Source organism: Oncorhynchus gorbuscha, linkage group LG04 (genome assembly GCF_021184085.1).
Source record: "Oncorhynchus gorbuscha isolate QuinsamMale2020 ecotype Even-year linkage group LG04, OgorEven_v1.0, whole genome shotgun sequence".
Classification (NCBI taxonomy): domain Eukaryota; kingdom Metazoa; phylum Chordata; class Actinopteri; order Salmoniformes; family Salmonidae; genus Oncorhynchus; species Oncorhynchus gorbuscha.
The window spans coordinates 83,814,136-83,838,318 of NC_060176.1; the positions used below are offsets into that span (position 1 = coordinate 83,814,136).

General features: G+C 42.9%; 1 protein-coding gene across 9 annotated transcripts in view; it reads left to right on the forward strand.

The window, feature by feature from the left end:
- The first annotated feature begins 2,385 nt into the window (after positions 1–2,385).
- zfr (zinc finger RNA binding protein) overlaps positions 2,386–24,183 on the forward strand; it is a 48,598-nt gene continuing 26,800 nt past the window's right edge. For 3 of the 9 annotated variants that reach the window (XM_046348220.1, XM_046348223.1, XM_046348228.1), the window contains exons 1-8: positions 2,386–2,511; positions 2,749–2,830; positions 10,018–10,071; positions 18,872–19,163; positions 20,329–20,521; positions 21,343–21,669; positions 21,973–22,124; positions 24,003–24,089. In XM_046348220.1, coding sequence (XP_046204176.1) covers positions 2,475–2,511; positions 2,749–2,830; positions 10,018–10,071; positions 18,872–19,163; positions 20,329–20,521; positions 21,343–21,669; positions 21,973–22,124; positions 24,003–24,089 — 1,224 coding nt within the window. In that variant the 5' untranslated portion in view covers positions 2,386–2,474. The remainder of the gene's footprint in view (positions 2,512–2,748; positions 2,831–10,017; positions 10,072–18,871; positions 19,164–20,328; positions 20,522–21,342; positions 21,670–21,972; positions 22,125–24,002; positions 24,090–24,183) is intronic. The other 6 variants (XM_046348226.1, XM_046348227.1, XM_046348221.1 and 3 more) reach the window with 5 other exon arrangements.

Below are 24,183 nucleotides of genomic sequence, written 5' to 3' on the forward strand. Positions count from 1 at the left end.
GGCTACCTGCCTCCTCTACACTCTAACCACTAGGCTACCCTGCCTCCTCTACACTCTAACCACTAGGCTACCCTGCCTCCTCTACACTCTAACCACTAGGCTACCCTGCCACCTCTACACTCTAACCACTAGGCTACCCTGCTGCCTCTACACTCTAACCACTAGGCTACCCTGCCTCCTCTACACTCTAACCACTAGGCTACCCTGCCCCCTCTACACTCTAACCACTAGGCTACCCTGCCGCCTCTACACTCTAACCACTAGGCTACCCTGTCACCTCTACACTCTAACCACTAGGCTACCCTGCCTCCTCTACACTCTAACCACTAGGCTACCCTGCCTCCTCTACACTCTAACCACTAGGCTACCTGCCCCCTCTACACTCTAACCACTAGGCTACCCTGCCACCTCTACACTCTAACCACTAGGCTACCCTGCCACCTCTACCCTCTAACCACTAGGCTACCCTGCCTCCTCTACACTCTAACCACTAGGCTACCCTGCCACCTCTACACTCTAACCACTAGGCTACCCTGTCACCTCTACACTCTAACCACTAGGCTACCCTGCCTCCTCTACACTCTAACCACTAGGCTACCCTGCCTCCTCTACACTCTAACCACTAGGCTACCCTGCCACCTCTACACTCTAACCACTAGGCTACCCTGCCACCTCTACACTCTAACCACTAGGCTACCCTGCCTCCTCTACACTCTAACCACTAGGTTACCCTGCCGCCTCTACACTCTAACCACTAGACTACCCTGCCACCTCTACACTCTAACCACTAGGTTACCCTGCCTCCTCTACACTCTAACCACTAGGCTACCCTGCCACCTCTACACTCTAACCACTAGGCTACCCTGCCTCCTCTACACTCTAACCACTAGGTTACCCTGCCGCCTCTACACTCTAACCACTAGGCTACCCTGCCTCCTCATGTACATATTCTTATTCACTCCTTTACTTTTATGTGTGTGTGTGTGTGTGTGTGTGTGTGTGTGTGTGTGTGTGTGTGTGTGTGTGTGTGTGTGTGTGTGTGTGTGTGTGTGTGTGTGTGTGTGTGTGTGTGTGTGTGTGTGTGTGTGTGTGTGTGTGTGTGTGTGTGTGTGTGTGTGTGTGTGTGTGTGTGTGTGTGTGTGTGTGTGTGTGTGTGTGTGTGTGTGTGTGTGTGTGTGTGTGTGTGTGTGTGTGTGTGTGTGTGTGTGTGTGTGTGTGTATTGGGTAGTTGTTGTGAAATTGTTTGATTACTCGTTAGATGTTACTGCACGTTCGGAAGTAGAAGCACAAGCATTTCGCTACACTCACATTAACATCTGCTCACGCTCTTAGGTTATATTTATTTAACATTTAGACCCTTAAGTCTTCCTCGGGCATCCATATCCCAGGTGGGGGTGGAAGGTCCTACACATAGGGGCAGTGACATCACTACCTGAAACAGGTTTTAAAAATTATAGCTTAGTTTCACAATATTATCATTGAATTCAAAAAGTTATTGGTCGTGTCATGTTTGAATCTATTGGCCACTACAGTATCAAAATATACCATCATACACAGGGAATGTGATCAATATACAGTTGAAGTCGGAAGTTTACATACACTTAGGTTGGTGTCATTAAACCCCCCCCCCCACACACACACACACAAATGATGTACACCTTAGCCAATGAGAGAAAAATATAACCAAATTATGTTGTTAATTTCCTTATAATAGTTAAACACAATGCATAGATACATTTCATATAAATAATATATTTATTTGCAGTGGTGCAAAGTACTTAAGTAAACATACTTGAAAGAACCACTTAAGGAGTTTACTTTACTATTTATATTTTTGACAACTTTTACTTTTACTTCACTACATTCCTAAAGAAAATAAAGTACTTTTTACAACATACATTTCCCTGACACTCAAAAGTACTAGTTACATTTTGAATGTCTGAGTGTTGGAGTGTGCCTCTGCTTATCCATTCATTTTTTTAAATGGTACCGTCTCGTTTGCGCAATATAAGGAATTTGAAATGATTCATGCTTTTACCTTTGATACTTAATATTTTAGAAATTAAATTTACTTTCGATACTGAAAAATCAAATCACATGTTATTTGTCACATACACATGTTTAGCAGATGTTATTGCCGGTGTAGCGAAAATATACAGTACATAATAGCAAATACTTTTTTACTTTTACTCAAGTAATATTTTACTGGGTGACTTTCACATTTACTTGAGTCATTCTCTATTAAAGTATGATAACTGGGTACTTTTTCCACCACTGATAATTTGGTATTATGGTTTGACCAAGTCGGTCGACATCGGAAAAAAATAACAATAATCAGAGGCCGAATAGAACTACAATTCCCATGTATATCTGCATGCAGTGCGCATGTGCGCCGGGTCCATTTCCTGGTCCGACCTTCTCATATAAATACGCAGGGTTTACAAGACAAGAGTTCGTCAGAAAATACGAACCCAATGATTCCTATATGTCCAGTGGTCTCCTTCACCTATGGTGAGTTAACGTTAATAAAAAACGATTAAATTAGGTAACAAGACTTAACAATTAATAATTTATAACATTTACGATGAAAGCTGGGGGTGGGTTTTTGTCGGTGTGTCCTTGAAGTGCTCTTTCTGCCTGTTTTTAACGCCTCTGCAGTGTACTGTATGCGGGGGTCTTGCTTCAAACAGTAGCTCGCTACCTAAACCCACCGTTCACCCTCGATGTATCTTTGTCCCCTTTCTGCAGTGCCCAGCCGGCTTGGTGAAGATGCCAAAATGGCTACCGGCAACTACTTTGGATTTACCCACGGTGGTGCTGCTCAGTACAGGTAGGATATGACTCCTTGGAATTGGGAAATATGCGATCCATCACCGCGGGAACCCAATTTTAAAAGGACGGTCGGTGTTATCAGGGATCCTAGGGACCTTCACTACCTTTTAACCCTAACCTAGCCAATAAAAAAAATATACACTTCAATGGGGGGGAGGGAGGGCACATGTTCCAGGGATCCCGGACCTTTAAAGGATTCCCCAGAGGAAGTTGCGGCCTCCACTTTGCCGTAATATCCTGTCCTCTGGGAAATGCACGTTTTGGTTCCACCTCCGATTTAATTAGGTTACTTATACATATTCAATAATTGGTTGTGGGAAATTAAGCATGGAGTTAATAGTCAATCAAATTTTATAAAGCCCTTTTTATATTTTTATATATATATATATCAGCTGATGTCACAGTGCTGTACAGACACCCAGCCTAAAACCCCAAACAGTAAGCAATGCAGATGTAGAAGCATGGTGGCTAGGAATAAACATATAATATAAAATATAATATATGCCATTTAGCAGACGCTTTTATCCAAAGCGACTTACAGTCATGTGTGCATACATTCTACGTATGGGTGGTCCCGGGAATCCATCAACAAATGGGGCACTGACAGCTGTCAGTGTAGCTAGCATGGTAACATTAGAAAACTAGCTATCTTGCTAACCATATGTAACTTAGCTAACTAGCATGCACAGGCCTAATTGATCTCCGTACCCCACATTTTGTGACGGTGCAGCTCTGCTCTGTTAGCTCCACATTGACATGATTGTTGGTTGATGGTAGCCATCAGTTCCAGTATAAACACTCAACAGCTCTGCTCAGTATAAATGACCTGACTTCTGTAGATACAGAAGAGCCTTCAACTTTGCAGCGGTTTCTGATTTAATAAACAATGGTTGGTAGGTGGTAACATTAAAATAAAACCCAGTCCTGAAACTAAATGCTGCTGGAAAAATACATGTATTTTTTTATTTTATTTATTTAACCTTTTATTTAACTAGGCAAGTCTGTTAAGAACAAATTCTTATTTACAATGACTGCCTACCAAAAGGCCTCCTGCGGTGAGTGCTGGGATAAAAAATTAACATATAAAACACGCATCACGACAAGACAGACTACATAAAAAGAAACCTACGATGACAACACAGCATGGAGACAACACAGCATGGAGACAACACAGCATGGAGACAACACAGCATGGAGACAACACAGCATGGAGACAACACAGCATGGAGACAACACAGCATGGAGACAACACAGAATGGAGACAACACAGCATGGAGACAACACAGCATGGAGACAACACAGCATGGAGACAACACATAACATGGTACAGACAACAGCACAAAGGGCAAGAAGGTAGAGACAACAATACAATACGCAAAGCAGCCACAACTGTCAGTAAGAGTGTCCATGATTGAGTCTTTGAATGAGATGGAGATAAAACTGTCCAGTTTGAGTGTTTGTTACAGTTCGTTCCAGTCGCTAGCTGCAGAGAACTGAAAAAAGAGCGACCCAGGGATGTGTGCTTTGGGGACCTTTAACAGAAAGTGACTGTCAGAACGGGTGTTGTATGTGAAGGATGAGGGCTGCTGTAGATATCTCAGATAGGGGGGAGTGAACAGGAGTTGTATGTGAAGGATGAGGGCTGCAGTAGATCTCTCAGATAGGGGAGAGTGAGGCCTAAGAGGGTTTTATAAATAAGCATCAACCAGTGGGTCTTGCGACAGGTATACAGAGATGACCAGTTTACAGAGGAGTATAGAGTGCAGTGATGTGTCCTATAAGGAGCATTGGTGGAAAATCTGATGGCCGAATGGTAAAGAACATCTTGCCATTCCAGAGCACCCTTACCTTCTGATCTATAAATTATGTCATCTAGCATGGGTAGGATGGTCATCTGAATCAGGGTTAGTTTGGCAGCTGGGGTGAAAGGAGTGATTACGATAGAGGAAAACATGTCTAGATTTAACTTTAGCCTGCTTCTTTGATAAGTGCTGAGAGAAGGACAGTGTACTGTCTAGTCATACTCCCAAGTACTTGTATGAGGTGACTACCTCAAGCTCTAAACCCTCAAGAGGTATTAATCACACCTGTGGGGAGAGGAGCATTCTTCTTACCAAACAACATGACCTTTGTTTTGGAGATATTCAGAACAAGGTTAAGGGCAGAGAAAGCTTGTTGGACACTGAGAAAGCTTTGTTGAGCATTTAACACAAAATCCAGGGAGGGGCCAGCTGAGTATAAGATTATCTTCTGCATATACAGTTGAAGTTGAAAGTTTACTTACACCTTAGCCAAATACATTTAAACTCTGTTTTTCACAATTCTTGACATTTTAATCCTAGTAAAAATTCCCTGTCTTAGGTCAGTTAGGATCACCACTTTATTTTAAGAATGTGAAATGTCAGAATAATAGTAGAGAATGATTTATTTCAGCTTTAATTTCTTTCATCACATTCCCAGTGGGTCAGAAGTTTACAAACACTCAATTAGTATTTGGTAGCAATGCCTTTAAATTGTTTAACTTGGGTCAAATGTTTGAGGTAGCTTTCCACAAATTTCCCAGAATAAGTTGGGTGAATTTTGGCCCATTCCTCCTGACAGAGCTGGTGTAACTGAGTCAGGTTTGTAGTCCTCCTTGCTCGCACACGCCTTTTCAGTTCTTCCCACAAATTGTCCATAAGATTGAGGTCAGGGCTTTGTGATGGCCACGCCAATACCTTGACTAATTGAGACCTATTGAGACCTCCCCTTTTTCCTCCAAACATAACGATGGTCATTATGGCCAAACGGTTCTATTTTTTGTTGCATCATACCAGAGGACATTTCTCCAAAAAGTACGATCTTTGTCCCCATGTGCAGTTGCAAACAGTAGTCTGGCTTTTTTATGGCGGTTGTGGAGCAGTGGCTTCTTCCTTGCTGAGCGGCCTTTCAGGTTATGTCGATATAGGACTCGTTTTACTGTGGATATAGATACTTTTGTACCTGTTTCCTCCAGCATCTTCAAGGTCCTTTGCTGTTTTTCTGGGATTAATTTGCACTTTTCGCACCAAAGTACGTTCATCTATAAGGAGACAGAACGCGTCTCCTTCCTGAGTGGTATGACAGCTGTGTGGTGTTTATGGTGTTTATACTTGCATACTATTGTTTGTACAGATGAACGTGGTACCTTTAGGCGTTTTGGAAATTGCTCCCAAAGATGAACCAAACTTGTGAAGGTCTCCAATTTTGTTTCTGAGGTCTTGGCTGATTTCTTTTGATTTTCCCATGATGTCAAGCAAAGAGGCACTGAGTTTGAAGGTAGACCTTGAAATACATCCACAAGTACACCTCCAATTGACTCAAATGAAGTCAATTAGCCTATCAGAAGCTTCTAATGACATAATCTTCTAGAATTTTCCAAGCTTTTTAAAGGCACAGTCAACTTAGTGTATGTAAACCTCAACCACTGGAATTATGATACAGTGAGTTATAAGTTAAGTAATCTTTCTTTAAACAATTGTTGGAAATATTACTTGTCATGCATGCAGTAGATGTCCTATCCTGACTTGCCAAAACTATAGTTTGTTAAAAAGACATTTGTGGAGTAGTTGAAAAATGAGTTTTAATGACTCCAACCTAAGTGGATGTAAACTTCCGACTTCAACTGTAAATGGATGAGCGGTTCCTACTGCCTGTTTATGTTGATGTAAATTGAGAAGAGCGTGGGGCCTAGGATTGAGCCTTGGTGTCCTCCCTTGGTGACAGGCAGTGGCTGAGACAGCAGATGTTCTGACTTTATACACTGCACTCTTTGAGAGAGGTAGTTAGCAAACCAGGCTAAAGACCCCTCCGAGACACCAATACTCGTTAGCCGGCCCACAAGAATGGAATGGTCTACCGTATCAAAAGCTTTGGCCAAGTCAATAAAAATAGCAGCACAACATTGCTTAGAATCGAGGGCAATGGTGACATCATTGAGGACCTTTAAGGTTGCAGTGACCGGTCCTTAACCTGAGCGGAAACCTTCATGACTCCTGAACATGGACGTGATACGGTCACCGCGTCAGCCCCAATGACAGCCCACTTATAGTTATCTCAGACAAGATTCTCTGGTCTGATGAAACCAAGATGAAACTATTTGGCCTAAATGCCAAGCATCACATCTGGAGGAAACCGGTCACCATCCCTGCGGTGAAGCGTGGTGCATGCTGTGGGATGTTTTTCAGCGGCAGGAACTGGCATACTAGTCCGGATAGATGAAAGGATCAAAGTACTGCCCCAGAGTGCTCAGGACCTTAATCTGGGCGAAGGTTCACCTTCCAACAATCGCTGCCAAAAGTACTGACTAAAGGGTTTGAATACTTCAGTTTTTTTATTTGTAAAAATGTATCTATTGTGTGTAGGTTGACAAAGGGGAAAACTAAATGCATTTTAGAATAAGGCTGTAATGTTAAAAAATGTGGAAAATGTCAGGGTCTGAATTCTTTCCGAATGAACTGTCTTTGTGTTATTTTGCAATGACAGTTACTTTTTTTGTTTTAATCTTTATTTTATTTTATAGAAGTTCTTCCACTTTGACATTTTAGAGTATTTTGTGTAGATTGTTGACACAAAATGAAAGTTTTTAAATCTCACGTTTTAACAATGTCAAATCTAAGGGGTTTGAATAGTTTAGACTCTGTATCTTGCTGTCACCTATCACAAACCTACCAAAAGCACAGCTAATCTAGAGTCCTTTAGAATGATTTGTTTTACTAGAATACAGCTAATCTAGAGTCCTTTAGAATGATTTGTTTTACTAGAACACAGCTAATCTAGAGTCCTTTAGAATGATTTGTTTTACTAGAACACAGCTAATCTAGAGTCCTTTAGAATGATTTGTTTTACTAGAACACAGCTAATCTAGAGTCCTTTAGAATGATTTGTTTTACTAGAACACAGCTAATCTAGAGTCCTTTAGAATGATTTGTTTTACTAGAACACAGCTTTAGAATGATTTGGTTTCTAGAACACAGCTCCTACCCAATTAGTTCTTTAGAATGATTTGTTTACTAGAACACAGCTAATCTAAACAAATTTGGTTTTCTAGAGTCCTTTAGAATGATTTGGTTTACTAGAACACAGCTAATCTAGAGTCCTTTAGAATGATTTGGTTTACTAGAACACAGCTAATCTAGAGTCCTTTAGAATGATTTGGTTTACTAGAACACAGCTGCAGTAGGCTACCCAATATAGTTCTTTAGAATGATTTGGTTTACTAGAACACAGCTAATCCAGAGTCCTTTAGAATGATTTGGTTTACTAGAACACAGCTGAATCAGTAGGCTAGAGTTCTTTAGAATGATTTGGTTTACTAGAACACAGCTAATCCAGAGTCCTTTAGAATGATTTGGTTTACTAGAACACAGCTGCTACCCAATATTTCTATCCAAGTTGACTAAAGTTGATAACTTAGATTGTTGTACCAAGAGGATTGTGCCATTTAACCCATAAACACACAACCGTTTTAATGAGAAACAGTTTGGCCTATTAGGTGGTAACGTTTTAATGACATTTTAGTTGTGGGGTGCTGTTTTTAAATGTTATTTTCCTGCATCTCTTTTTGAAAGCATGTTTCCTGCAGCTTAGAGCTCATTGATGGAAAGCCAAGACTATTCTTCATGGCATTAGCAGGCAGAGCATGGTGGCTCTTTCTGCCCTGTCAGCTTGCTGACCACTGGACAAAATGGCTTCACCCCCCCTTCCCTCTTTTGTCAGAGAGACCAATGGTGTGAAATCGTCCATAAGGAAATGAGTGGGACAACGGTACACCATATCTTCAGTGATTTAATCTGTGTATAAAACTTTATTTGAATAACTTTTCAAATGAGACAAATCACTAATTTTAAGCATTTAATTCAATTTTTCCAGATATATTACACCAGAAAAGGAAATGTGCTATTTTGTTGTCTTACTGAGTTTGGTTTTGACTGAGAGGGAATTGGCACCAAACTACTTTTGACTAATTCTGAGTGAGCATGTTTCTCAACAGAATTCTACTCATTTTGTGGAATGGTCCGTTATATCTGGTTCATATATGACCAAAATGCTACCTGTGATACTCAATGTTTCTGCTGCTTTGCAGTTGGCTGTTTTGGGTAGAGATCAGGTATAACTGAAATGTCTGCTTTTTTAAAATTTTATTTTTTAAATCTTAAATCTACCTCTTAAGTGTTATTTGACATGTGATTAGGATCCACATTTAGACGTAGCTAGGGCAGCGGGTGCCCTTCCTGGGGATAGGGCGGCGGGTGCCCTTCCTGGGGATAGGGCGGCGGGTGCCCTTCCTGGGGATAGGGCGGCGGGTGCCCTTCCTGGGGATAGGGCGGCGGGTGCCCTTCCTGGGGATAGGGCGGCGGGTGCCCTTCCTGGGGATAGGGCGGCGGGTGCCCTTCCTGGGGATAGGGCGGCGGGTGCCCTTCCTGGGGATAGGGCGGCGGGTGCCCTTCCTGGGGCGGCGGGTGCCCTTCCCCGGGTGCCCTTCCTGGGGATAGGGCGGCGGGTGCCCTTCCTGGGGATAGGGCGGCGGGTGCCCTTCCTGGGGATAGGGCGGCGGGTGCCCTTCCTGGGGATAGAGCAGAAAGGACAGAACTCCACAGGGACGTTGACCCACGTTGTTGTTGTGACTCTGTACTGCAGCACTTTGGATTGGTTATGATACAATGTGACTGAGGTTTAAGTGCAGATTGTCAGCTTCTTAATTTGAGGGTATTTTCATATCAGGTGAGCTGTTAAGACAATTACAGCATGTCTCCCTATTTTTTTTATATATATATATATTTTTGTTTTTAGGTGTGGTAAAAAGTTTATTTCAGATAAAAAAAATTGCACGATAGAAATAAATGGTTTATATTGTGTCGCTTTAAAAAAAATTGTAAATAAGAATGTAATATATTTCTAAACACTTCATCTAAAGTGGCTGCTACCATGACTTTACAGATAATCCTGACTGAATCATGAATACTTGAGTGAGGAACGTTAGACGCACAAATATCACATCCCAGAGGGATGTTAACCCCTCACCATTACAGTAACAGAGAATGTATATTTGTTGGCTGTGATATTTATGCCTCTAACTTTCTCCCTAAATAAACGTAACTCAGAGCAAACCTTCCAATCTCAGAGGGATGTTGGGGAATTTTATTTTTTTTTTTATTTTTTTTACAGACACTTGACTGCTATTCAACCAGATTTTCCACATGGATCGAACTGTTGCTTCTGGTAAGGGTAACGAGCTGCTAACTCTAGCAGGCTTGTAACTGCATGTCACTAGTCGAACACTGAACTTATCACTGCGGGAAAAGCTGAAACCTCAATCAATGGTCGAGTCAGTTCCACTTTAAAAAATTTTTTTGCGGCAACATTTTTAAATGGGGGGGAAAAAAAAGTTACTGCAAATTCAGCAGGGTAGCCTAGTGGTTAGAGCGTTGGATTAGTAACCGGAAGGTTGCAAGTTCAAACCCCCGAGCTGACAAGGTACAAATCTGTCGTACTGCCCCTGAACAGGCAGTTAACCCACTGTTCTTAGGCAGTCATTGAAAATAAGAATTTGTTCTTAACTGACTTGCCTAGTTAAATAAAGTAAAATAAATAAAATTGTGAAATAGGATTTTAGAAGCGCTGTCTTTTATTACTTATTGTCACGACCACAACCTTTCCCCCCAACTCCTATTGATATATTTGTTTTATTAAGTCAGTGTTGCATTGTGGGAAGTTAAAAATACTTTTGTGTGATGTGATTTTAATCTTTTATTTTTTAAACAACAAACATTTTGATTTAATAAAAATATTTAATCCGTCAAATGATGAGTATGATGACGGAATCTGATTTCATTGGTCCTAACCTCGCCCTGAGTCAGCCCTGAGTCAGCCCTGAGTCAGCCCTGAGTCAGCCCTGAGTCAGCCCTGAGTCAGCCCTGAGTCAGCCCTGAGTCAGCCCTGAGTCAGCCCTGGAAGAAGTCATTACCATAGAAAATGTACCTGGCTAAAAGCCACTTTGATATGACCGGTAATCCCAAGATGAACTCTGAGTTGAGTAAAGTTTTTTCTCTTGACATTATGGGTTATTGTTGGGCTGACTCTTTTCTCTGTATATATCAATGATGTCACTCCTGATCCACCTCTCCGCAGACAACACCATTTTGTATACATCTGGCCCTTTGGACACTGTTAACAAACCTCCAGACGAGCTTCAACGCCATACATCTCTCCTTCCTTGGCCTCCAACTGCTCTTAAACGCTGCCCACACCCGCCCGATTAGCATCACTACTCTGGACGGCTCTGACTTAGAATATGTGGACAACTATAAATACCTAGGTGTCTGGTTAGACTGTAAACTCTCCCTCCAGACTCACATTAAGTATCTCCAATCCAAAATTAAATCAGCAAAATTAGTCGGCGTCCTATTTCGCAACAAAGCCTCCTTCACTCATGCTGCCAAACATACCCTCATAAAACTGACCATCCTACCGTTCCTTGACTTCGGTGATGTCATTTACAAAATGGCCTCCAACACTTTACTCAGCAAATTGGATGCAGTCTATATCACAGTGCCATCTGTTTTGTTACCAATATATACCCCATATACTACCCACCACTGCGACCTGTTCGCTCTCGTTGGCTGGCCCTCGCTTCATACTCATTGCCAAACCCACTGGCTCCAGGTCATCTATAAGTCTTTGCCTGATAGGTAAAGCTCCGCCTTATTCAGCTCACTGGTCACCATAGCAACACCCACCCGTACGTGGCACGCGCTCCAGCGGGTTTATCTCACTGGTCACCCCCAAAGCCAATTCCTCCTTTGGCCGTCTTTCCTTCCAGTTCTCTGCTGCCAATGACTGGAAGGAATTGCAAAAAATGATTGAAGTTGGAGACTTGCATCTCCCTCACTAACTTCAAGCATCAGCTGTCAGAGCAGCTTACCGGTCGGTGCAGCTGTACACAGCCCATCTGTAAATAGTCCATCCAACCAACTACCTCATCCCCATTTTTGTTTTTCTGCTCTTTTGCACACCAGTATTTCTACTGCACATCCTCGTCTGCATATATATCACTCCGGTGTAAATTGCTGAATTGTAAATACTTTGCCACTATTGGCATTTTTATTGCCTCTACTTCATTTGCACATAAATAGATAAATCTCTGTTATTGTTTGTGTAACTCTTCTTTTTGTTGCACTACTTTATCTTGGCCACAGGGCGCAGTTGTAAATGAGAACTTGTTTTCCTGGTTAAATAAAGGTGAAAACAAATTGTGCGTAGATTGAAAGGGGGGGGGGGGGGTGTAATGTTGATCCATTGGCTGTAATTTAACAAAGCGAAGGAATGCACTGTATGCAGAGTGATTTCGCGTGTTTTCAAAGCTGTGTACATACCGTCACAAGCAAACACCAAGGCGCCGCTCTGCAAACTGTAAAAGGGTCTCCTCTTTGTCGCGGGTGACGTTAACCAAGCATGTTTTTAAAGCGAAATATCACAACTATGTCGTTGTCCCACATTTTGTTGTTACAGAATTTAAAATAGAATAAAATATATACAGTCAGTGGAATTTACGTTTTTGACTTTTTACAAATGATTTATTTTTAAATGAAGTCAAGTATTTAAACACTTGTTATTTGCCCAAATAATAAGTTCAGGAGTCAATTTCACAAACCAGTCCCATAATAAGTTGCATGGACTCACTGTGTGCAATAATAGTATTTAACATGTACTTTTAAATCACTACCTCATCTCCACATGAAATTATCTGTAAGGTCGAGCAGTGAATTTCAACCACAAAGACCAGGGAGGTTTTCCAATGCCTCGCAAGGAAGGGCACCTCTTGGTAGCAAACATTGAATATCCCTTTGAGCATTGTGAAGTTATTAATTACACTTTGGATGGTGTATCAATACACCCAGTCACTACAAAGATACAGGCGTCCTTCCTAACTCAGTTGCTGGAGAGGAAGGAAACCACTCAGGGATTTCACCATGAGGCCAATGGTGACTTTAAAACAGTTACAGAGTTTAATGACTGTGATTGGAGAACTGAGGATGGATCAACATTGTAGTTACTCCACAATACTAACCTAATTGACAGAGTGAAAAGAAGGAAGCAGAACTGTACAGAAAACAAATATTCCAAAACATGAATCCTGTTTGCAACAAGGCACTGAAGTAATACTGCAAAATAATTGTGATGAAGCAATTCACTTTTTGTTCTGAATACAAAGTGTTATGTTATGAAAATCCAATACATCACGTTACTGAGTACTAGTGACCTTTCGGCAGGACAATATACTAAAACACAAAGACAAATCTACACTGGAGTTGCTTACCAAGTCCAAGTTAGTTTTGACTTAAGTCTACTTGAAATCTACGGCAAGACCTGAATGGTTGTCTAGCAATGATAAACAACCTATTTGACAGAGCTTGAAGAATTTGGAAAATAATAATTGGCAAATGTTGGCAACCGCCGCCAAAGGTGCTTCTACAAAGTAGTGACTCAGAGGTATGAATAATTACGTAAATTCGATTTCTGTATTTAATTTTCAGTATTTATATTGAAAGTTCACTGTCATTATGGTGTATTGTGTGTAAATTGGGTTAGGGAATGTGAATTTAAAGTGAATTAAATACGCTGTAATACAACATTATGGGATACATTTAATGGGTCCGAATACTTTCTGAAGGCTACAAATATGTGTAAAAAAAAAAAGCCCCCGTCCCCCACTTCGGCCAATCAGATCACGGTTCCTACTCCCTGCCTACAACCAGCAACTTGCGGTAGTCACCAACACACAGAAATGTTAGGCGCTGGACAGAGGCAGACTTAATGCTGCAGGACTGTTTTTGAGAATACTGATTGGAGTAGGTTCAAAGATTCATCCACCCAGGACTCCTGAACATGGTTAGTGACGGGCCTCATTTAGAAATGTGTTTTTGTGTACTAATCCTATCCTCCACCGTAAGGCTGGGTGATATATCGATATCATGTTTTGAGGACGACTAATTCCTTTGCTTCTTCTGTGCCTGTATACATTGGCTGTTGGCTGTTGGCTTCTGTGCCTGTATACATTGGCGTTGGCTGTGTGCGCCTTCCCATTTGTTTTATGTGACACCAAGCCCCTCCCCTGCCACTCACAACAACGAAGATGAGAGATCACTTCTTCCTCGCTGACAAGCGGTTTCAACTCTTTGAATTTTGAGGTTTGTCCCAAACATAATGGGTCATATGGACACAAACGCGTTGAAACATGACTTTACTGTAATACAGAACTGAACTTTTCTAGTGATTTAAAAAATATATATATTTTTTCTCCCCCCCCTTGTCTCAACTCCTCAAATCGCCAAGCAGACGCTACTAAAACGGGATTATGAATGAACATTTTTGGTGGTTCCTTGTACCGCTGGCAACATTTCTAGTTATACTAGCTGTCTGTTATACTAGCTGTCTGTTATACTAGCTGTCTGTTATACTAGCTGTCTGTTATACTAGCTGTCTGTTATACTAGCTGTCTGTTATACTAGCTGTCTTGTTATACTAGCTGTCTTGTTATACTAGCTGTCTTGTTATACTAGCTGTCTTGTTATACTAGCTGTCTTGTTATACTAGCTGTTTGTTATACTAGCTGTCTTGTTATACTAGCGGTCTATGCTATACTAGTCTATGCTATACTAGCGGTCTATGTTATATACATTTTTATAAAACACAGAACACAATTATGAGAAATTGGCAATTTGTTCTCATTCTGAGAAATAAGGTAGGCCCACTTGATTTCAACATATTTGAACAAAGTGGACAGGTTAACATGCTGTTCGAGACAGATCGAAGGTAGATTAAAATGTAACTGTTTTACCCTGTTAGCTAGCAAATAGAGCCTAGTTGGCTGAACATGAAATGTAAAGATTTAGCTGGCTACTCGCTTGTGCTTGAGAGATTGTTTGAGACTGTTGTTAATGTTTTTAATGCCACAAGAAATTAGTAATTATTCGTGAATATGGTCAAATTAACAGTATAATGTATTTTAATGGACTTGATCAGCGACTATTAAAAAAAAAAAAAAAACTGGGTTAAACCATTTTTATAAAATTATTAGTGGTTATGGTTTGAAGGAATATTTTAGCTTTATTTAGGTATAGTTTCACAAACCCTGAATTAGATTTATTGTTATTATTTACCATTTGAAATGCAGTGTATTGGACTATTTGGAGAAATGTGAATCACCACATTTTGAAGAAATTGAGAAGATTTTTAGACCATATTGCCCAGCCCTATGTTGCCCACAAAAACAACCCGGACAAACCCCAACCAAAACCCCTAGATGAACAGAGACCTCCGTACCACGCTGCGAGCCCGTACTGCAGCATTCAATGTCAGCAGAAATTAACCCTGATGACCCAGTGACACGCGACGATTACGAGGCAGGCAGGTACGACCTCTTTCAAAACCATTAGGGGCGCATAAAGACAATAGACATTAATTGAAGTTTGACAACACACTCTACGCATCTGCAAGGACTACAGTCCTCCCAGACGAGCTAAACACATTCTATTCCCGCTTCGAGGCAGACGATGCAGAGCCATCCAGGAAGATTCTATTCCCGCTTCAAGGCAGACGATGCAGAGCCATCCAGGAAGATTCTATTCCCGCTTCGAGGCAGACGATGCAGAGCCATCCAGGAAGATTCTATTCCCGCTTCGAGGCAGACGATGCAGAGCCATCCAGGAAGACTCTCTGGACGACCAGGTGCTACCGCCTTCCAAAACTCTATCTCTCGAGTGAATCACAAAGCCACGGGCCCAGATGGCATCCCTGGCCACGTCCTCCCGAGTCGTCCGTGCTGACCAGCTGGCGGGCGTCTTCTCTGACATATTCCAACAGTATCCCTCCCCCAGGCTGTCGTCCCCACCTGTTTTCCAAGGACACCATCTGTGTCCAATATGATCAATCAAGGTGACTGTCGCACTCACCTCGGTCATCCTGAAGTGTTTGAGAGGCTGGTCATTAAGGCCAGCATGCCAGGCCCACTGGACCCATTCCAATCAGCCTCCCGCTCCAGCAGATCCACGGAAGATGCTATTTCCATCACTATTCGCACAGCCCGAACACACCTGGACAACAGGAACACCTATATGAGAATGTTGTTCATTGACCACAGTTCAGCGTTCAACACCATTGTTTCACTCCAGGACCCTCTGCCACTGGGTCCTGGTCTTCCTGACGGGCAGACCACCAGCCGACGTGAGGATCGGCAACAACCTCCACTCGTAACACTGGTGTACCCACGACTACGAGGTGATGCGTAATGAACTGGTGTACCCACGACTACGAGGTGATGAACTCCGTCAAGTGTGCTGACCACTGTTATAGGCCTGATGATCAACGACGAGTCGGCCTATAGAAAGTAGGGGTCTACTTATCTCCCAGGACACTTTTTTTTTTGCTAACTAGCTAGCTAAATTTCCATGAATGTTTGTTTATTTGTTTTTAGTTAGTTGGTTCAGAGTGTTTGATATTTCAACCTGCGTGTCCTGACCTCGTCTGGTGTGGATGGACATAATCAACATGGCGTACGTGCCCGGTGTAGTCCGCATCGTCAAAGACCCCACACATCCCAGCCACGAGCTGTTCACTCCCTTAGCGTCTGCCCAACAGTATCAGAACATGAAGTCTGATACCATTTAGGCTCTGAGTTTCTGTCTACAAACCATCAGACTGCTGAACAGTTAAACTGGACTGACCTGCACTGATTCCACACACATCACAACTGCTACTACTAACATTAGGTTCTTCGTCTTCACAATTTTAAACACTTGCTCCTTTTCCCAAAACGTGTGTAAATATTGGACTATAAATTGTGCCTTCCTGTATTATGCTAAAAATATTTGTTCTATTCTACCGTGACATTTTATTTTTATCTTTCATAAATGTATTGTTGCGTTGTCCAGAAGGACCCGGCAAGTAAGCGTTTCATTGGCTGGTGTATCCCGTACATACGATTTTAATAAAACATGAAGCGTGACCAGCCATTTTGAATGATTTAAAACTGGCTCATTGAGACTGACCTGGATGATTGATGCCCTTCTTACATTTACATTTAAGTCATTTAGCAGACGCTCTTATCCAGAGCGACTTACAAATTGGTGCATTCACCTTATGATATCCAGTGGAACAGTCACTTTACAATAGTGCATCTAAATCTTTTAAGGGGGGGGCGGGTGAGAAGGATTACTTATCCTATCCTAGGTATTCCTTAAAGAGGTGGGGTTTCAGGTGTCTCCGGAAGGTGGTGATTGACTCCGCTGTCCTGGCGTCGTGAGGGGGGGGCCAGAGCAGCGAACAGTTTATAGACCAGACCTCTCTGCACATCTTGGAATTCGTTGGCGTTTAGAAAGGCAGTGTTTGTCGGCATGGTGACACGACTTGCATGTGAATGTTCTGTAGTTGATTTTCTTCTATGTTTTGAGGAATGGGCACGCAAGGCTATATGGGTAATGCACGCAAGGCTATATGGGTAATGCGCGCAAGGCTATATGGGTAATAAAACCATACTGTGATTTAAATTGACTGAGTTGACGCATTTTAATGAATAAAAACTTGACTTTTTTTTTTTTGACTTTTTTAAAACTACTACCATACACAAATTAACGCACAATTTCAACTTATTTTGGAATTTAACCTTTTTTTATTTAGCTAGGCAAGTCTGTTATTAAGAACTAATTCTTATTGACAATGACTGCCAAACCCGGACGACGCTGGGCCAATTGTGTGCCGCCCTATGGACTCACAATCACGGCTAGATGTGATACAGCCTGGATTTGAACCAGGGTCTGTAGTGACGCCTCTAGCGCTGAGATGCAGTGTCTTAGATCTCCAATCGGGAGCCCACTAGACGGACCTGGTCAACGGTAGTGCTTAGTCTGTGTGTTGGAAGGAGTAGGCCCGGGGCTAGACACTGCACTCTCCTCCACTCAGAGATCTCTTTTGGTCTGCTGCTCATCAGGGAAATAATCAAAGGATTTTCCTGAATACCTCCATTCTCTCGCCTCTGCGCTTTGCCTCGCTCACTCGCTCTGTCGCTCGTTCTCTTTCCTGTTATTTCTTTCCTTTCCTATTTCAACACCTGGCTCCCCATTTTTGATGCTGTGCGTGATTTCTCTCTTGCTCGCTCAGTGAGCGTTGTCAAATATTCAAGGCATTCCTTAAATCATTCTTCATTTTTAAACATGCCGACAGCCTGCCATGTTTCTACAGGGTTATTTTTAGAAACCTAAGGAAGCATATTAGGCTGGCTTTCATTTCCTAAATTGATTAAAACATTTTTATTAAATTGATGAATGATGTAGGTCCTTCAAACTGTATGCCAGTGCATTTGTTTTCATTGTTCCCCTCTAATCAGGGACTCATTTAGACCTCCTGGGACACCAGAGGCGATTACCTTCTAATTGTAGTTGACACATTGTGGTTTTTGACTCCACCATCTTGAAGTGGGACTTGAGCCAATCAGTGGACTTGTGGCGAGGAGAAACAACTTATCTCGCTCTCCTCTGCCAATCAACAAGGCATGTTGATTGGCTGGTAGCCTAGTCGTCAGATCTGATGCATAAGGTCAGAGATGGCGATCTGAAACAAGCTCCATATAGCCCTAGTTGAGTTCAGTTTCTACAGTAAAATGGACATTGACTCCAGTAATTAAATGATTCAGAACAACATCTTAAGCATTTTTTTACATTTTTCGCTAGAATTTAGAATAATCATTAGCCCTAAATTTAACCCCCAAAAATGTGTCTTCGAGACCGTCTCAATTTAATTTAGGATTCACCAGAGTTTAAGACTGTACTCTAGGTTTCAGGAAATGACAATTAAATGTAGATAAAAAATAAATGCTCCAAATTCCTTAGGGGGACGTTGACTCGCACCCTCCGGACCCCCCCTACCCATCCCTGGCCTACATCAGCACCACCACAATGTCGCCACAGCCTCTGTACTGACTTTCCTTCTCAGCAGAGTCAGACCTGATCTCCCTCTCTCTCTCCAGTCAGCAGCCAGCTGCGGGGGTGGCCTACACCCACCCTACCACCGTGGCCAGCTACACCGTACACCAGGCACCGATGGCGGCCCACTCCGTGGCAGCAGCCTACGCTCCCACCGGCGCCACAGTCGCCGTAGCCAGGCCTGCCCCTGTCGCCGTGGCAGCAGCAGCCACTGCCGCAGCCTACGGAGGGTACCAGGCGGCGCACGCCACCGCAGACTACGGCTACGCACGCCAGCCAGACGTCCCCCCGCCGCCCCCCCCTGTCACGTCCCAGAACTACCAGGTAGGATACCAGGTAACTAACATTCCACCTCAATGTTATATTCAACATGTTAGTGTTTTGGAGTGTTCATTTAATCTTTAAAGCTTTCTTAAACCCGGGCTGGGCGGCGTTCTGAGGCAGTTTTAACACTAGCCCAAAAAGGGTTGCAAAACAGCATTGGGGGGAGAATTTGAAGCTTCAGGTTTTTTTTGAGAACGTTCCCTCTATTTTTTTTATTTTTTAATTTTAATTTTTTAAATATATATTTAGTCACACAGAAGTTGTTATTCCTCACCCCATGAATCATCAAGTTGATTGAATCAAGGTGTTGGACCTCACATCTGTTTGTTATTCTGTGAAAGTCTCTGTCAATCTGGAGCCCAGATGGGCTGAAGGATTGAGAGAACTACTTTGGTTTAAACTGCAGCTTGTGATTTTATTTTTAACCCCAGATAACTCCTCTGTCAGTAGTGATCACAACTCTACTGATAGACGGTCTCTTTTAATTACTATTCATTCGTATGCTGTGATGACTAGACTAAATATGTATTTAATTAAGCACATTGTCTGTCTGCTAGTCTAAAGAAGTCCCCTAATGAACTCTTGACCTGTAGCTAAAGGCTTCTTCGTACCTTCTCCCAGTGTGCAGCTGCACATTCCCCAGCATGAATGTACTGAAACAGCCCAACATCTCCGTGGTGTTTGTTCTTCCTCCTCAGTGTTTCTTTTCCTTGACTCTACTGTGTCTCTGTTTTACAGGACTCCTCCTCCGTGTTTCTTTTCCCTGACTCCACTGTGTCTCTGTTTTACAGGACTCCTCCTCCGTGTTTCTTTTCCCTGACTCCACTGTGTCTCTGTTTTACAGGACTCCTCCTCCTCAGTGTTTCTTTTCCCTGACTCCACTGTGTCTCTGTTTTACAGGACTCCTCCTCCTCCGTGTTTCTTTTCCCTGACTCCACTGTGTCTCTGTTTTACAGGACTCCTCCTCCTCCGTGTTTCTTTTCCCTGACTCCACTGTGTCTCTGTTTTACAGGACTCCTCCTCCTCCGTGTTTCTTTTCCCTGACTCCACTGTGTCTCTGTTTTACAGGACTCCTCCTCCGTGTTTCTTTTCCCTGACTCCACTGTGTCTCTGTTTTACAGGACTCCTCCTCCTCAGTGTTTCTTTTCCCTGACTCCACTGTGTCTCTGTTTTACAGGACTCCTACTCCTACGTACGGCCCACGGCCCCAGCGGTAACCTACGACCCCAAGCAGTACTACCAGCAACCCGTAGCTAGCTCTGCGGTAGCCGCTGCGGTGGCCGTACAGCCCCAACCCACAGCAGAGTCCTACTACCAGACCGCCTCCCTTAACACCTCCTGGGACACCACGTGGAAGAAATCCCTACCAGGTGATGACTGTCAGATAGTTACTAGATCAATTAAATGTGTTTTTCCAGAAAGCCTTTATTTATTTTTTTGTACGTCAGATGTCAAAGTGCTTTACGGACACCCTGCCTAAAACCCCAGAGCAATGCTCAACTACACTCCTTTTCCTTTGTGATTATTATTGTTTTTTTGACATTTCATTGAATAAATGTTGATTGTTGTACTAGAATGAAATGTATTCTATACTGGATTGTTCCCATGTTTATCCAGTATTGTAGTATTCTACTGTATTGTTCCCATGTTTATCCAGTATTGTAGTATTCTAGTGTATTGTTCCCATGTTTATCCAGTATTGTAGTATTCTACTGTATTGTTCCCATGTTTATCCAGTATTGTTCCCATGTTTATCCAGTATTGTAGTATTCTACTGTATTGTTCCCATGTTTATCCAGTATTGTAGTATTCTAGTGTATTGTTCCCATGTTTATCCAGTATTGTAGTATTCTACTGTATTGTTCCCATGTTTATCCAGTATTGTAGTATTCTAGTGTATTGTTCCCATGTTTATCCAGTATTGTAGTATTCTACTGTATTGTTCCCATGTTTATCCAGTATTGTAGTATTCTACTGTATTGTTCCCATGTTTATCCAGTATTGTAGTATTCTACTGTATTGTTTATCCAGTATTGTACTGTATTTAACAGGTGAACTCTTGACCAACCTCAAGCTCTCTCCTCCTGCAGCCCCTAAGACCGGCTACACAGCTTTTGACCAATTTCCTCCCTTCTGTAAGAGACGTACATTAAGAATAAAAATAATGAATGTCTCTGCTTCTCCCCCTCAGCCCCTAAGACGGGCTACAGCCAGGCCAGTCTGACCCCCTACACCCAGACGCAACAGTCTCGTCAGGTGACGGCCATCAAGCCGGTCACTCCCTCCCCAGCTTCCTCCACATTCTCCATTTACCCCGTGTCCACCGTACAGCCTGTGGCTGCCGTCGTCCCCTCCTACTCTCAGAGCCCCACCTACTCCACCAACGCGGTCACGTACTCTGGTAAGCACGACATGCAAGCCGTATCCAGCATGCACTACCTGCCAACTACCTACTCAACCAACGCAGTCACGTACTCCCAGAGTCCTACGTATAGTACCAACCCCGTCGCCTACTCTGGTAAGCATTCAAATACAAAATAGGTTTATAAAATTCTCCTAACTTTCCCATAGAATTCCCACCCAGGTTTTCCAGATATATTTTTGGTTTCTGGAGGAAGCTCCAACTGAGAATCCTTCAGCTCCAACAAAGCCTTCTGGGAAACCTAATAGGAATCCTGGGATTGTTACTGGAAATGTGTTAATTGCGCCACGCATTGCCTCCCCAACTGTCCGGCTCCTGGCCTGTGCAAAGTTGGAAGTTAGATGTGTGGGAATTAACCCCCCCCCTCCCCTCTCTCTCTTCTCTCCACCCCTCCCCAAGGTACGTCGTACTCGGGCTACGAGGCTGCGGTGTACTCTGCTGCCTCTACCTACTACCAGCAACAACAGCAGCAGCAGAAACAGGCGGTGGCGGCTGTAGCAGCTTCAGCAGCCTGGACAGGCAGCTCCTTCACCAAGAAGCCTCCCTTCCAGGTCCATATTTTTAACCCAATGTTTTCTGACTGCAGTGAGCTCCAAAAGTATTGGGACAGTGATGTTGTTTTGACGATGTTTTGACGTTGTTTTGACAATGTTTTTGGTTCTGTTTTCCAGCACTTTGGATTTTGAATTGATACTAATGAGGTTAAGAGTGTCAGCTTTAATCTGAGGGGATTTTCATCCATATCGGGTGAACTGTTTTTGAACATAGTCCTCACTTTTGGTCCCCGAAAAAAGGATCGGGACAAATTCATTGTGTTTAAAGGAGTAAAACGTGGGGTATTTGGTCCCATATTCCAGTCGTTACAAATCAAATGTGGGATTCTACAGATGTGTTGAATGCATTTGCTGTTGTGTTTCAGATTATTTTGTGTCCAATAGAAATTAATAGTAAATTAATGTATTTTGGAGTCAATCATATTGTAAATAAGAATATAATATGTTTCTAAACACCCCTACATTCATGTGGATGCTACCATGATTACAGATTATCCTGAATTAATCGTGAATAATGAGTGCTTTTGGTCCATTAAATTTGTTTGGTCTCTTAAAATTAAGGGGACAATGTACAAAAAGGTCTGTACTTTCTAAACGGTTCACCTCTAAATGGATGAAAATACCGGAAAATTAAACCTCATAGGCATTATTTGATTTCAAATCCAAAGGGCTGAACTATAGAGCCAAAACAAACTTAAGTGTCTAAATAAAATATCCCAGAAATGTTCCATACGCACAAACGCTTATTTCTCTCAAATTTTGTGCACAAATGTGTTTACATCCCTGTTAGTGAGCATTTCTCATTTTCCAAAATAATCCATCCACCTGACAGGTGTGGCATATCAAGAAGCGAATTATAGCGCTTAAAAATCAATAGTCCTCATTTGCAACACTGACGGAGTTCCTAACTGCCTCTGGAAGCAACGTCAATAACTGTTCGTCAAGAGCTTCATGAAATGGGTTTCCATGGCCGAGCAGCCGCATACAAGGTCTAAGATCACAATGCCAAGCGTCGGCTGGAGGGGTGTAAAGCTTGTGGCCATTGGACTCTGGAGCAGTAGAAACACGTTCTCTGGAGTGATGAATCACGCTTCACCATCTGGCAGCCCGCAGGAGGAACTTGGGTTTAGCGAATGCCAGGAACGCTACCTGCCCCAATGCATAGTGCCCACTGTAACGTTTGGTGGAGGAGTAATGATGGTCTGGGGCTGTTTTTCATGGTTCAGGCCCCTTAGTTCCAGTGAAGGGAAATGTTAACACTACAACATACAATGACATTCTAGATGATTCTGTTCTTCCAACTTTCTAGCAACAGATTGGGGAAGGCCCTTTCCTGTTTCAGCATGACAATGCCCCTGTGCACAAAGCGAGGTCCATACAGAAATGGTTTGTTGAGATCGGTGTGGAAGAATTTGACTGGCCTGCACAGAGCCCTGGCCTCAACCTTGTCTAACACCTTTGGGGTGAATTGGAACGCCGACAGCGAGCCCAACATCAGTGCCCGACCTCTTGTGGCCTTTCTTTATTTGACTAGGCATGTCCGTTAAGAACAAATTCTTGTTTACAATGACAGCCTACCCTGGCCAAACCGGATGACCCTGGGCCAATTGTGCGCTGCCCTATGGGACTCCCAAATCCATGGCCGGATGTGATACAGCCTGGATTCGAACCGGGGACTGTATTGACGCATCATACAGTGCCTTGGACTGCTGCGCCACTCAGGGGCCCATTACACTGATTTTGAAGAGGATATAAGTGACGTCAATAGGGGATCATATCTTTCAACTGGTCGGTCTTTGTCATGGAAAGAGCAGGTGTTCTTTGTTTTGTCCAGTCAGTATTTTATTGTATTTTTACCCCCCCCCCCCCTTCCAGAGCAAGCAGATGAAACCCAAGCAGCCCCCCAAACCACCACAGATCCACTACTGTGATGTCTGCAAGATCAGCTGCGCAGGACCCCAGGTGAGTTTAAGGAACACCTGTAGCCAGGACCCCAGGTGAGAACACCTGTAGCCAGGACCCCAGGTGAGAACACCTGTAGCCAGGACCCCAGGTG